Genomic DNA, 15,258 nt, shown 5'->3' with positions numbered 1-15,258 from the left:
GCTAATAAGATCTTGGCATCTGTCACCCATTAGTCTTTTCAAGAAGAAAACACAATAGCTCCCAGCTGCTTGTATACGAAGAGACAGGTGGGGGAGCGTAGGATGGGGTGGGGATGCAGGAGTATGTGTGTGTGTTCTGAGCAGTAACAGAGTTAAGTTCACATTACAAGAGTTGAATGGGTTATAGTGTGTGACTTTTGAAGACCACATGTATTAGGAAGGGGATACTAGAATAGAATACTAGGAGAAAAACACTTTAAAGAACCAAGGTCAGATGTGCAAAAGTATGTGTAGAAGAAACATTGACACTGGTGTTTTGTTTAAATTGGACACACATTGACACAGATAAAATTCTTTTAAAACACCCAAATTGTATAAAAATAGTGTTGTAATATTTTATATAGCTAACTATGTTAGAAAGAAGGTAGACTTGGTTACTACATAGCTTACTCACTTCTGCAGAAAAAATATTTGACTGCCCTTGTCCTGGCACACACTGCTAACATCTGAGTCCTGTTAGTTGGTAGAGTCATATTTTATTTTTATGACTGATCATAATCTTCATTCTTTAAAAATGTATTTGCAATTTCCTTTCGTTAGAATATAATGGAGAAGCTGCACTGCCTTAACAGGCAATTTGAAGAATGCAGTGGGCCACATTTCCCCTCAATTACATCAGTGCAGCGCAGCTCTAATTGTTTCAGTGGGGTTGTGTCAGTGTAACTGGAAGAATAATTTGGTGCTATATGGCTGTGTGGAAGTAAAACAGTAGTTAATCATGAGAAGGAAGGGTTAAGAGGAGGTATGCTTCTTTCTTGTTTACATATATTTAATTTTATAGTTGAGTGGTAGTTGAAATGTGTGTGAACAAAGTGTTTGCATAAAACCAAACGCAAAGTTGTATGTACAGGAATAAAGAATGCAGAACATACCTACAGAATGGGGGAATGTTTCCTGGAAAGCAGTTTCTCTGAAAAGGATTTATGGGGTCATAGTGGGCAAGCAACTGAACATGAGCTCCCAGTATGATGCTGTAGCAAGAAGGTTGGGAATCGTGAGCAGGAGTAGAGAGGTGATTTTTACCTCTGCGTATGATATTGGTAAGACTGATACAGGGATATAGTGTCAACTTCTGTTGTCCACACTTCAAAAAGGATGTTGAAAAATTGGACAGGGTACAGGAAAGAGCCACAAAAAGGATTTGCAGGCTGGAGAAAATGCCTGACAGTGAGAGACTTAAAAAACATAGTCTGTTTGGCTTATCAAAAAGAAGATTAAGGTGACTTGATTACAGTGCATGGGGCAAAAATACTGATATTAATGGGCTCTTTATATAGTGGAGAAAGACATAAGAACCAGTGGCTGGAAGCTTAAGCCTGATAAATTCAAATTAGAAATAAGGCACAAAGTTGTAACAGTGAGGGTAGTTAACCAGTGGAACAAACTACTAAGGGAAGTGATGGATTCTCCATCTTTTGATGCTCTCAAATCAAGATGAGATTCTTTTCTGGAGGATTTGCTTTACTCAAACCCGAGTTATTGGGCTCAATACAGGGGTAACTAGGTACAATTTAATAGCCCGTGATATACAGTTAGGTCAGACTGATGATCTAATAATACCTTCTGGCCTTAAATTTATTTTTAAAGGTGACTTGCAAATATAATTAAAAATTGGGTGTATACCCCTCCCCCCCCTTTTTTTTTTTTTTTTTTTTAGCCTGACAACTTTACAAAAAAAAAGTGTGAATGGACTGAGGTCAAAACATTTGGCATAAAGGGTATATTTTGACATCATCCATATAAAGGTGGAGGTTAATCATGATGGCATTTGAGGAGGGAGAAGAGGACGAGGACAGAAACCTGAGGGATGCTGACAGGTATTTAGCAGGGCTGGGGCGAGAGGAGGAATTAATTACATGCATCAAGTTTTGAAAGCAACAGCTCAGAAATCTATGTAGAAAAGCTAAGATCTGAACAAGGGCACCAGATATTTTCCTAGTTTTCCAGACTTTGTGCATCAAACTTTCATTAGTTTTGCATTGAGCTATTTCCTTTCTCTCTTCTGAGTAGATCTGTTTAAAATTTTCTAATTTTGAATTTATATGAAAAATCCAATTTTTCAGCCAGCTTCAATTTTGTGTTCATTTCTGAGGCCAGGTTGAAAATTGCAGCTTAAAATAAAAAGGCCCTTCATAGATTAATGGTTACTTTTTACTAATGCAAAGTCATACAAGAGTAGACACGTTGTGTTATTCAAGAAACATTTCACATTATTACATCTTGCAAAATTCTTCATCAAATAAATTGTTTCATTTGGCAAGTTAATTGCACATACTAAATGTGGTTCACTTTTTCAGGTGTCACCCAGAACTTCTGTGAATAGTAGTATTTTTTGGTGTTCTATGGCTCAGGAGTGCAGTCTTCATTCTTAAAGCATGTCTGTTGGTATAAGGAATTCCTATTACTGTGCCAAACAGTTAATTGACTACAAGTTGCCAAGAATAAATAAGCTTGTCAATCTCCACTGTGTATATACATGTGATGTGAGAAGAGGTGTTAAATAGGCATCTGTATGTGCGATAGCCTTGTACCTGTTGTCACATCACATTAAATTACAGTTTAAACAAGGATGATATCTTCCCCACTTGTGTGTACAAGTCTATGGCACTGAATGAGTGGCATAATGATTACTCTCTCATATCTTGGTGTGTCACTTGCTGGTTGATGTACAGCAGTCTGTAATGAGATGATTGAAAGAAAGGCTTATAAACCGACTTGTAGGTTTTATTGCCTAGGATGAGTGTATTTTAGATACACTTACTGTTTGGGAGGAAGAGTGAAAGGAATATCTTATTTTTATTTATTTTACTTTGTGGCATCATTAAATTAGTCTCCTTTTTGAATGCTGTTGCAAAATTGGGTCTGTCTAATTTGAGCTGCGACATGGAACTGAGAAGACAGAAAGAAAAGGGACAAGTGCTCTGTCTTCCTGAAAAATACAGTTTTCCCCCATCTGGCAGCTGCTGAAATGATGCTGAAGTGGAGAGCTTTCATAATAATCCTTAATATGAGGAGGAGATGCCCAAAAACACATTTAGAAACATGACAGAGCTTTGGAAGCAGGCTCACCGTCATACATTACTGGAATAAGCTGCTGGAGCCTGGAAGGAAACCTTAGGTTTCCTGTGAAAAATTTGCCACATTGCAAATATCTCACTTTGTATTAAATTCCTAACCAGTCTAAGAAACTGAAAGAGCTATTCTTGTGAATCATGTTTTCTTTACAATATTATATTTCAGCTTAGCAATTCATTTTTTTTAATTGATGGGATATTACTAGAGTTCATAAGCCTTCAGTACAACTGATGCCCACAGAGATTCTGCTTTGAGGGCTTGTATTCTTCCAAGCTCACTACCACAGTTGGCCACTTCAAATGCAGAAAATACACACAAAAATTATAAACAAAAATGGAAAATTAGTGATTAATTGGTAGGCCTACAAAATGTATTTTAATGTAGCTACAACAACGCTCTAAGTACACGGTGTTGTGGGGGAATCACAATTCGTTCCTACCCTTGGAGTAACACTGTTCTCTTTTCAGGGACAAATTCTGAATGTTCTAAAAGTAAAACTGATTTTCATAGTTGAGTTCTCAAATATTCAGAATACCACTTTCCTGCTGTCTCCTGCAGTATTCGAAGAGTCACTGTTTAGTATTATTTGTACCACCTCAAAGGTCCGTATAGTGCAAACTGAAATTTTATTTTTAAAATCTTGAATGTTAGTGTTTCAAATATTTTGGGTGTGGGAGGTCTGTGTATTTTATAGGTGGAGCACGTAGCAACACACACAGTTAAGGGTTGTCAAGCATTCTCTTTCTAAAGAGACTATGTTGCTTAACTATTACCTTTCTGGCTGAAGTTTCTATGTTTACTCCTTGCCCCCGGTGATTTTTTTTTTTTTTTTTGAAGTAAATTTCATGAAAAACTGTAGTCATGTCTTGAATATGAAAAGAATGAGAAGGGGGCGGTGGTGTGGAGGAAATCCTTTTGTCATTAGAAACAGTTATTGGCAGTTGTTTTGAACAGCTCTAGCACTTCAGTGGTTTGGCAATCAGATTCCTACACCATTTCCTTCTGTGATGCCAATATAGGAGGCATGGGTGCAGAAAGAATGCCAGAAATGGCACTTTCTTATGCCCGGCAAGATCCTGGCTGCCCTTTTGGCTTCTTCGGGATATTGGTAGCTGTCGTATGTTAGAGCTGCCCAACGGCTGCTCTGATTTACAGCTGGAAACTTGGCTCTGGATCATGGGCATGCAAAGATAAGCTATATGCTACTGTAACCCCCAAGGAGATTACCTAGATTCCTGGGGCTCTGTCTGCTGGCAGCTCAGGGAGAGGCACACTGTCCCTGGTAGGGAGGGGGAGCCAAGGCAGACTCAGAGTCTGCCCAGCAACCAATAGGGAATGATATGCCCTTCCCAGGGAGCTCAGGAAAGGGGAGAAGCCATTTTTTTTTAGACTGTCTGGAGCCAGCCAGGGCAAGGGCTGTATGGGGAGCTGGTGAGTCCCAGGCTTGCATACAGGGTTCCCCCTGAGAACTGGGCTCTAGGGACCTGAAAGCAAGATCCCTCAGCTGGGCTTTTCCCCCTCCACTGATGACTCCAAGTTTGTAGAGTTTTGCTGGGAAACTTCCCCAGCCAGGCTGAGTTAGCCCTCCAGCTCCCTAGGTGAGACCCGTCACCACATGGTCAGCTCTACTCTGGCTGCTAGTCCAGGGCTGCTGCCTGCTGTGAGTGTGTCTGGACGCTGGGGTAGGAGAATACAGTTTGGATCTTAGTATAGTTGTGTAATCTGCACCTTGAGTCCTGCACCCCTGATTGTTCCTTCCTGAGCATGCTTTATCCTTCTATACCAATATTCCAGTCATGCATATTATCCCACCAAGTCTCTGTGATGCCAACTATGTCATAGTTGTGTTTATTTATTATTATTTCGAGTTCTGCCTGCTTATTCCCCATCTAGTATACAGACATCTAAGATACTGATTTGATTTCCCCCTCCCCCAGTTCTGTCTTCTCTCCTTTATTTCTGCTATAACAGCCCATGCTCCACCCAAATTGCGACCCCCTCCCAGGTCTCCATGTTTTTGACTTACCTATGGGCTTTGGTCACCTGCCCCCATATTTAGCATGTGAAGCTGGAGAAATATTTTATGCCTTTTATTTATATATATATATAGAGAGAGATAGATAGATAGATTTTAAAGTTTTGAATTAACTCCATGACTGGTTAATTACTTACATTTATTTGCAAATTTTGGCTGTAAAAATAGTAAAGTCTTAGCACCATGTGGTCACTCAAGAACTTGTAATGTCATTGTCATCTTTTTGAAATGAAATAAAAGATGCCTGGAAGATCAACAGCAAACTACTGCAGTTCAGGATGTAGTGTCTGGAGTGTCTACTGTATTATTCCTCAAGTCCTGTAATCTGTGAGCTATCTATGTCTCTCTCTTCCCCTCCCCCCCCCATTTCATAATCACTAAGCCTTATTAATGAATTAAACAACTCCATCCTCTAGGAGTTATGTTCCTAGTTGTATGTAAAAGAAACTTGAGATATCACAGATTTGCATTGCTGAATTGGGCGGGGGGGGATGTTTGTGTATTTTCTGTAATAGCCACCAGTCATAACCTATCCAATGTGGTTGAGGTGATGGTAGGGATGAAAAAACTTTAAAATCTTTTGAACAGTGTTTTCTGAGAATGTTTGTTTCAAGAAGTTTCACTGCAGGACACACTAGACAAAGAGATTGGATTCATCATTGAACTTTGTGGGCCATATTTTCTGCTGGTCTAAATGAGTGAAACTTCATGATATCAATGGAGCTGCACCAGCAGTGGATTTGACCCACTGAGTATATAAAACTAATGCTTAAAACTTGTGTATCTTTTGCTTTGTAATTGATTTTTCTGAATGTAGGTAACTTTTGCAAACCAGGCTGCAGTTCAATGGTTTAAATCAGTGTTTCTCAATGACCAGTTCGTGGACTGGCGCCAGTCCCTGAGATCTCCCTGACACAGTTTAGGAAGGTAGCAAGTTGCTCACTGGTATCAAAAAGGTTAAGAGACACTGGTTTAAATAATATATTACACACGTAATACAAACATAAAAAACTTACTAAAAAGAATTTGACATTGTACAGTAACAAATGCTTGTAGGCTGAATGATATGTCACCAGTCTGGTTTCCAGAGAAGTTAAAGTAGAATCACCAGAGTTACGAACTGACCAGTCAATCGCACACATCATTTGGAACCTGAAGAACACAATCAGGCAGCAGCAGAGACAAGACCAAAAAAAAAGCAAATACAGTACAGTACTGTGTTAAACGTTAACAACTAAAAAAGAGAGAGCATTTTTCTTCTTGATAGTAAAGTTTCAAAGCTGTATTAAGTCAATGTTAAGTTATAAACTTTTGAAAGAACAACCACAACGTTTAGTTCAGAATTACGAACATTTCAGAATTACGAACATTCCCGAGTTCTACTGTAACTCACTTTGTTCCTCTATGGAAGCGTTTCAGTTTCCAGGCAGATATAGAAGTGTGGTTTTAAAAGGCTGTTGTTGCTGTTTTTGTTCAATAGTATTGAAGAACTTCATGTAGTTTCAAGAATTTAGGAGTGTGTTTTCAAGCATCTAAATCCATTCAGGTGCAGTTGCTATAGTCGTTGTTTAGTCATAACTCTTGGCAGAGATTTGGTGGCCTCTGTGAAATTCATTGGTGATCTTAATCCAGTTCCTCTCAGATCAATATACTCATCAGGAGGGCTACCATCACAATAGGTATCATGTTGTGGGTGTAGACAGAAGTGTTAATGGTTTGAATGGATACAGCGGCTGAATTATGTACTTGCGTATCCATGTGATTCTTGTAGGTCAGGATAATGTGTACTGATGGAGTAGCTTGGGGAGCTTGTATATCATTGCTCTTGGATTTTCAGTTTTCAGTGCTGCCAATAAGCACATAATTCAGATTTAGAAAAGTAAAATCAGAACCTTCCAGACGGGCATTTTTTTTATAAGAATCTGTCAACTGAAAGAAACTTGTTTATTTGTGGGGAAAAATAATATATAAAAATAATGAAATTTCCTGTTTTTACTTTCAGTAACCCCTAGAAAGAAAGGCTAGGCACGATTTGTAGGGCCAAGCTAGGTTTGCTGAGAAGTGCATTTAGCCTTAAGAGACCCCTTACCGTCCCTAAAACAGGAAGGGAGTTGGTATTTAAAGGTCAGGAGCTATTAGTTTAGTTGTGCAGAAAGTTGTGTTATTAACAGATTATAAGATCTTGCATTATTACTGGAAATCCTGAACTCTTGTGTAACAACACTAGCCCCCACTATTGCTATAACTTTAGCAATACTGGGATAGTGCTGGATTACTAGCTCATATTTTATAGAGTCAAATACTGAGCTGAAAACATTATGCTTGTTTTACTATATATGTAATGTGATAAAATGTTGACACTGCTGCTTCATAAATCAGTATCACTTGTATATATTTTTCAAGTTTGTGAAAATTTTACCACTAATTGTTACCCTTTGCCAAGCATCATCTTTTTTTGCTTCTGAAAATGTTGATGTCCATTTTCTTCTTTAATAATGAATAAAATGTTGATTTCAAAACATTAATCCTATATTATTTTTTCTTCCATTTTTCAGCGGAACCCCTGCCTTTAATGGATTTGTGCCGAAGATCAATTCGCTTTGCTCTTGGCAGAGATCGCCTGCATGACATAGAATCTCTACCTTTGCCCCAGTCTCTGAAAAATTATTTACAGTATCAATAAGAAGTCTTAGAACCCTTTTTCTGGCCTCACGTTGGACTAAATCAATGCAAATGGCAGAAATTATTGTTTACATCAAAATAGAAATCTTTGTGGTGGACACTTGTGTTATTTAAGTTTTAATATATGTATTTTTTTCTGAATCAACTGAAGCAGAACAAACTGGGGAATACTAAAGTATGCAAAAAACATCAATTTGATCTAGATTCACAGATTATCTGTTGCCTATAGGACAGTACCCAAGATTGAATTCTCCCAGTCAGATCCTTAGCTGGCACTTACTGGCTTAGCTCCATTGACTTCCGGTAGACACCAGCTGAAAATCTGGCCCCCAAGATATTCCTTATGCAGAATAGCATCCTTTGAATAATGTGGTTACTAGTGATAGAAATAACATTGTGTTAAGTTAACAATAATGTCTAAATCTTAAGATTTGATGTTCAGAGGTGCTGAGTAATCACAGTTTATCTGGAGTCTTGAATACTTAGCCCTTAATGTGTTAGAGGACCTATCATGTCTAAAATATATGAAGTAAGTCATTATATAGAACACCATTGCTGGATTTAAAGGTACATGAGAAAAATTGTTCCTGAAGAGTGGAAGATCAACTAAATTGGATATAGTAATAAAGTCAATGCAGTCCAATGTTTTCAAGACCAAATCTCATTCCTCCAAAGTTTTGCATAGTTAATAACAACAAAGCTGTTCACTATCTTGAGATTTTAGGATATTCACATTTTAAGAAGCCTGTCACTTTTTTATTGAACAAATTTATTATTTTTATGTTATACCAACTCTAAATACTTCTGCTCTCTTTTTAATGTATGTGTGATATATTGTTTATTTATCTGTTTAACGTCTGTGGAGTCCTCATTTAACTGTTTCCATCTTGGAAGGACTGATTTACTTCCTCCCACCCCCAGATGTATACATTTTTCAGGCTCAACCTGTTTGTAAAGATGCTGCTTTCTACTTGCATTTCTTATGTTTCAAGTTATCTGCCTGATCAGTTATCTAGTTTTTAAACTGGAAGTTGTTGTAATGGCAGGATGTTGACTGTTGAGACTTAACTGCCTTCAGCATATTTTAATGTGAAATTACTCATGAATGAGGAGAAAATTTCTAATAAAGTCTACTGTCCAAAATGAAACCAGTCTCTCCTTTCATTAACTATTAGATATACTTAACAGAAGCAATACATTCTGAGTTGAAGTTCACTGCTGCTTCTGTGTGGTGTTTCTATGGCAGTGGGATGGGTGGGGTAGAAAGGGAGAGGGACTCGTCTGTCTTAGCAGTGCCAATGCCCTGCTGCTGACATGTCCTACCTAGTCGCTGTGAATTTGTCAGCACCGAGATCAGTTGTATACTATATTGCAATATGTCTTGCAGAGGGGGAGGCTGCGAATTACAAAACTTGTTATATCTCTTCCCTCATTTTTTCCTACTCCACTCACTTTTTGCTTTGCTCAAGCCTTTTGCCTAACTATTCCTTTGTTCTTTCCTCTCCTGCTCGTATCTTAATGTCTTCTTCCATTGCTGCTCATTGTTCTTGAAAAAGTCTTCCAGTTGTGTGCCCCAGTCAGCCTCACTCTCCAAAGCAGAAACTTTCCATGAAATCTTGCAAGCATAGTTCCCCAAAATATCATACAAATTTGAAAGAATATAACAAAAAAACGTATCCCATCCGATGTATGATCTATGGAAAATCATGCTTCTCAAAAAGCAGTGACTGCTCCTCCCTTGTTAACTACAGAATACCCTTCCTTTCCTATAGCTCATCCCACCATGTCTAATGCAATATTCTTGTGTTTTTAACCAGTTTAAATTGCAAGAATCACAGGACCCCTTTAAAATGCTGTGTATACCTATGGTACTATGTAAATAATGTTATCGTTTGAGGATATGAGGAGGCAAACACAATAACTTTAGAATGATGCAGAGTGACTGGAAGACTTTGTACAGCAGTGAAGAACATAACTGTATAGGCATATGCCAAGCTGAGATTGCTGTGAGGTGAACCTTAATGGAGACAAATGAAAGGCCAGACTATTTCAAGTGAAATAAGAAGTCAAGGATCTTCAGTATAGAGGCCTGGAATGGGTCCAGACCATATCGGGCTGCTCATATCAATAATCTCTATCATTCAGATGATGATGTTACTCTGGTAGATGTTCTCTTGCTCTGTATCAGGATTTCCTGGACCTGTAGGAAGCAATCTCTGCCTGTGGTACTCAACCAACCAGCGCACTTGCAGGATTCATCTCACTGCCATGTACAAAGGAACTGAGGCTACGTCTTCACTACGGGGAGGGGGGGGGGTCGATTTAAGATACGCAAATTCAGCTACGCGAATAGCGCAGCTGAATTCGACGTATCGCAGCCAACTTACCCCGCTGTAAGGACGGTGGCAAAATCGACCTCCGCGGCTTCCCGTCGACAGCTCTTACTCCCACCTTCGCTGGTGGAGTAAGAGCGTCGATTCGGGGATCGATTGTCGGGATGCGATAAATCGATCCCCGAGAGGTCGATTTCTACCCGCCGATTCAGGCGAGTAGTGTAGACCTAGCCATAGTGAGGGTTGCAGCTGCTCTGTCCTTTATGTCCTTACATGGCAGCAGGAGGCGGCACAGGTGCATGCGTAGCACCAGGAGACACTTCGGCAGCGGGGGGTCCGCTCCGCGTCTTCCACGGCACTGAAGGACCCCCCAACTCCAAAGACCCCAGAGCTCCCCCCCCCCCACTGCCGAAATGCCACCGGAGCGAACCGCCGCTGGGTGAGCCTAAGGCGTGGGGCCCTCTTAGGCACGGGGCCCTCTTATCCGCGGGGCCCAATTCCGGGGAATCAGCCTAAAGCCGGCCCTGAGCATATGCACTGCTGTGACAGACACTGCTGTTCGAAAAGACTGTAATCTCTCACGTGTGAGATCCACACTGATTACAACCTCTTGAAGAACCACAGTTGCTACCGAGTAAGTAACCGTTCTTTCCTAATACACCTCATTTATTCATTTGGGCTAGCAAATACTCTTCGAACCTTCTCTTCCCTTTCTCCCCGCTCCCGTTGTCTTGGACATAAGTGCACAAAAGTTTGCCAGCTTACCTTCATTGAGCCCCTTGCCATAGGTTAAGGGACTCCAGTGAGGGGGTAAGGGAGAGAGTCTTCAGAGCAGTAATAGAAAGATTTCTTGGCACCCACTGAGTCTGTGTCAGGGTGAAGCTGTGACATCTACTCTAAACTGCTGTTGAATGTTATCCAGATCACCTACTGTAATATAAACAATCACATGCTGTTTACTAACACCTGGATGAGGCAAGGGCCCAGGTATTTCTTAGGAGGGAAGGGTCAGGCCTCCCTTTGTCTTAATGTGGTGGCAGCCATATTGTATGACATGTTGGGATTAAACCGGGGATCTCCAGAGCTAAAAGCATGACCCTGCTGGATCTAAGGAACCAGGTCCTGAAGCTTAGAGCTGTAACAGACTTTCACTCATTGTGGTTTGGGCACAGAAGGGGACTCGTAACACAAATTGACCAGTAACACAAACTGATCAGTGGGTTATACTAAGGAGGATTGCTCCTTCTTTCTTGGTCTCTGGTCCTCTTTCCTGGCACTTCCATGAAGTCCTCTCAAAGTGTACAGGGCTTAAGATCCCTTGTGTCAGCACCATGCACTGGAACTTGCAGACTGATACATTGAGGACTCTGACTGAACCTTCTCAGCTTCCCTCTGATACTCCCTAACTTTAATGCTGCTTCTCTTCAGCCTTTTACTCCTCCCCTGGAAGATGTCTTCCCTGGCTTTTGATTCATTTAAATGGTCTTTGACTTTTCCCATCCACCATTAGTTACTGTCTATAGATGTGGGCTTTCATTGCTATGGGAACTGGAGCCCCAAATCTTTCTTGAGTCAGTGGGACTATATTTACATGATCCACCCATGTCTTTCCAGGGAACAGCTAGCAGGAATCACAAACAAACAGAGTTGTTTGTTGTTAACTTTTCCCAGCTGAACAATGAAAATAGGGTAGTGGGTTACACTTTTGTTTATGCTTAGTATTTAGTTAACCTCACTGTAAGGGTCGGACTCACCCCTGCGGTGCCTCCTGCTTGTCGTCCTCGGGAATTAGCTCTTTGACCCAGGAGCGCCCTCTGCAGGCCGGTGATCCACCTTGTCTCTACTGGCTCCCGTGTCCCTCCCAGGACCCCGGTGCCCCTTGCTCTGGGTGCTGCCCCCTGGCAGTACCCACACACGCTGGGTCTCCCCTCCCAGGGGAACCCCCACCCACTAACCCCACCTCGCCTCAGTGTAAGGCTACTGCCAGTCACCATCTAGCCCCACTCCCTGGGGCAGGCTGCAGTATCAGCCACTCATCACAGGCAAGGTTGGGTTTGGACCTGCTGCCTTGGCCTACCTCTGGGCTGCCCTCTGCAACCCCCAGTACCTTTGGCCCAATGCTAGGCCGCAGCCTGGGGCTTTCCAGGCTGGAGCTCCCCAGCTCCTCTGCCTTTCCCCAGCCCTGCTCCACTCAGGTACCCTGTCCCACGCTCCCTGCAGCCAGGCCCTTCTCTCTCTGAGTGCAGAGAGAGACTGCTGAGCTCCTGGCTCCTGCCCTCTGTATAGGGCCAGCTGCTCTCTGATTGGGGCATGGCCCAGCTGCAGCTACTTCCCCAATCAGCCCAGTAGCTGCTTCTTCCTGCAACAGCTTTCTCCCAGGGCTGTGCTACACTCACTTTCAGGAAGAGCAGTGGTGCAGTGTCAGAGAAGCACACACTGCAAGGGAAAATATTTCTAAATGATTGTATGGAAATATTGCTATTGTGTTTTTACAAAGCCTAAATTGGGAACCAAATTTGACCTGACATCCTTTGAAAACTTCTACAGAATGTGTAAATACATGAAGATATTGACATTCAAATTTATAATGCAAAAGCAAAGCACAAGGCAAAATCTGTAGTCTCCAGTCTGCTGTCGTACAATACATGCCTGTGCGTTTCTGCATACTTAGTAAAACCAATTACAGTGCAGGCACAGTAGCTAATGTGATATGATAGGTGCAGTGAGGTGTGTTCTTTTATCTGATAAACCAGGAATGACCCCTACAAGTGAGCCTAAGACTTTTACTTTAACTTTAGATTCCACCATGATTTTTTTTCTTAGTTGCTTTTTAAAGCAGCTGATTTAACTGTCATATACATTTCCCTTCCAACTGAGGAGGCAAATTGATAGCATAATTAATTTGTTTCTGGCTTCAAACTAGCCAAAGTACAGTATGCCAAACTTCTGGCATTTTCAGCTAAATAGAACAAATTCAGAATACAAACTCATCAGAAGACTAAAAACTTGACCCCTATATATAGCGTGTACTGACAAGGTAGTATTTCTGCTGTGCAAGTTGTATCTCCATGGAATGATTCACCCTATTCCAGTGTAAGTAGCATCTCATCCTGAAGTCTGTTGAATCTGGAAAAAATGCTGTAGGAGCAGATTTAAACAAATGAGTCATTCGAGTGTTTCTCATAGTTGTAAAGAAGCAGCAAGCCACAAATGTGCTCGTCTCATCCCTGTTTAACTTAATATTGCTAAACTAACATGTTCTCACATCACTCAACTGCAATCCTTAGGTAACTCCAGCAGTTCCACATAAAATCCCCACTGCAGTCAGTGGGAGGTGTGCCTGGGTCAGCACTGCAGATTTTGGTTCCCATGTAAAGATCTCTAAACATTTCCAAAACACTGATTGGCATGATCCATGTATACATAAGTGATGTCAGACAGATTGTTTCAGCATAAGCTTTTCTAATTTGGCAAAACATGCTGCCAAGTGAAGTTAGGTAAAGACTGAGAAAGTTAAGCCACAAAATGTTTCTATTTGAAACTGAGTAGATATATAATGGGAGAGTTAGAATGCATGGCTCCTCAATGGCAATTAAAAATAATAATCTGGTTTTGTAAATCTTTAAAAACATCACCCAGAATTTTAATTAAAAATACTTGTGAATTTAGGATCTTCATTAGAATTCATCTGTTCCTGCTTATCTCACAACAGAAGGCCCAATACTTACAATACCAAAATCCACCCCCCCTCCCTTTTTTTTTTAAAACAGATTGATGTTGCAGAGGGATGACGAAGAGCTGCAAAGGTACTGGTAAGAGGAACTTGTTCCTGAGCAAACTCTCTTCATGTATACAGAATGGAGAGAAATACCAGATAAAATATACAAGCTGAAATGTTTCCATGTGGCTTTCCTGAAATGGCAGCAGCTCTTTAAATACAGAGTTTGTGAATGTTATGCTGAACGTATGTAAAACAGACCGTACTCTACCATCAATTAAGCGGAATTCTTTACTAACGTCACTGTTGTAAGGAGTCTGAATCCATTTGGTGGGAAGAGGGTGTGCTGGTGAAAAAAGCAATAGCACAGTATGGCTTTAAGAGTTTACAAAAGCCTGGAATAAATACAGCACTGAACTGGTCAGAGATTGATCTATTATCATAAATCTTTTATTTTTTTAGAATGAAATGTACAATTAAAGTTCTGGAGAGAATGTAAAAATTAACAATTTTCACAAGATTTCTTTAGAAACCACACGTCTTTATTCTGGAAGTAAAATTTTAAGCAGTAGCATGGATTTTTTTTTTTTTTTGTACTGCACATACTTCAAGTGTCTAAAGAAATTCTACAGTGCAAACTTCAGTCCAGATGCTTTTTATTCACATCTGATATCCACATGGGCACTTTATTCTACATGTCATTTTATTAGAGTTAATGGGTCAATTTGCTGAGTAAGGTATTAATCCATGGATGAAATATTCAAAGGAGCCTGAATTTCAATGTGATTTGGATGCCTAACATCTTTAGTTTTCTTTGCAAATCCCAACTGACATGAATAAAAGTATCAACATTTTGCCCTTATTGCTCCATTCTCATCTCTATGGAATTCCTGTGCATCAAGACCAATATATAGCATTTAATCTTAAAGAGTAAAATAAGGGGTAAAAACAGAAGTGATGTTTTTAATTTTTACAAATCATAAAGTGTGCTATATTTAAGAGAATAACATCCCTTGTCTTCTCCAAGGGGAGAACTTGTTTGATTTCAATACACTGCCCTCTCTAGCCATAGAATACCTACATTTTAGAGTACTGTTGCTATTTCCACATTTTTAAGAAAAGGATGAGCTGACGTTTTTGATGGTTCTCATGTACAATGAATTCCATTGTCGGTTTCAAAGACCTCTCCTGAGCAGTAATCATAGAAGCACTCACATGAGGTTAACATCTGTTCAGTGATTTTCCTGGGTCAAACAGTATCTCAAAAAAAAAAAAAAAAGACGGGGGGGACGGGGAATGTATTAAAAAAACTAAACATTTCAAGTTCACCTAAAAATTAACATTCTTTCAGGGAA

The 15,258-nt window shown here is 40.3% G+C and overlaps 1 protein-coding gene across 1 annotated transcript in view; it reads left to right on the top strand.

The window, feature by feature from the left end:
* Nucleotides 1-8,996, top strand: part of SPSB4 (splA/ryanodine receptor domain and SOCS box containing 4) — a 157,678-nt gene extending 148,682 nt beyond the window's left edge. The window contains exon 3 of the mRNA XM_024202867.2: nt 7,726-8,996. Coding sequence (XP_024058635.1) covers nt 7,726-7,853 — 128 coding nt within the window. The 3' untranslated portion in view covers nt 7,854-8,996. The remainder of the gene's footprint in view (nt 1-7,725) is intronic.
* Nucleotides 8,997-15,258: the final 6,262 nt, after the last annotated feature.

The sequence above is a fragment of the Terrapene carolina genome, unplaced genomic scaffold (assembly GCF_002925995.2).
Source record: "Terrapene carolina triunguis isolate 2854851 unplaced genomic scaffold, T_m_triunguis-2.0 Scaffold88, whole genome shotgun sequence".
In the NCBI taxonomy this organism is placed as follows: Eukaryota; Metazoa; Chordata; order Testudines; family Emydidae; genus Terrapene; species Terrapene triunguis.
Note: the sequence above shows the minus strand (reverse complement) of the source record. Positions and strands in the feature narration are given on the sequence as shown.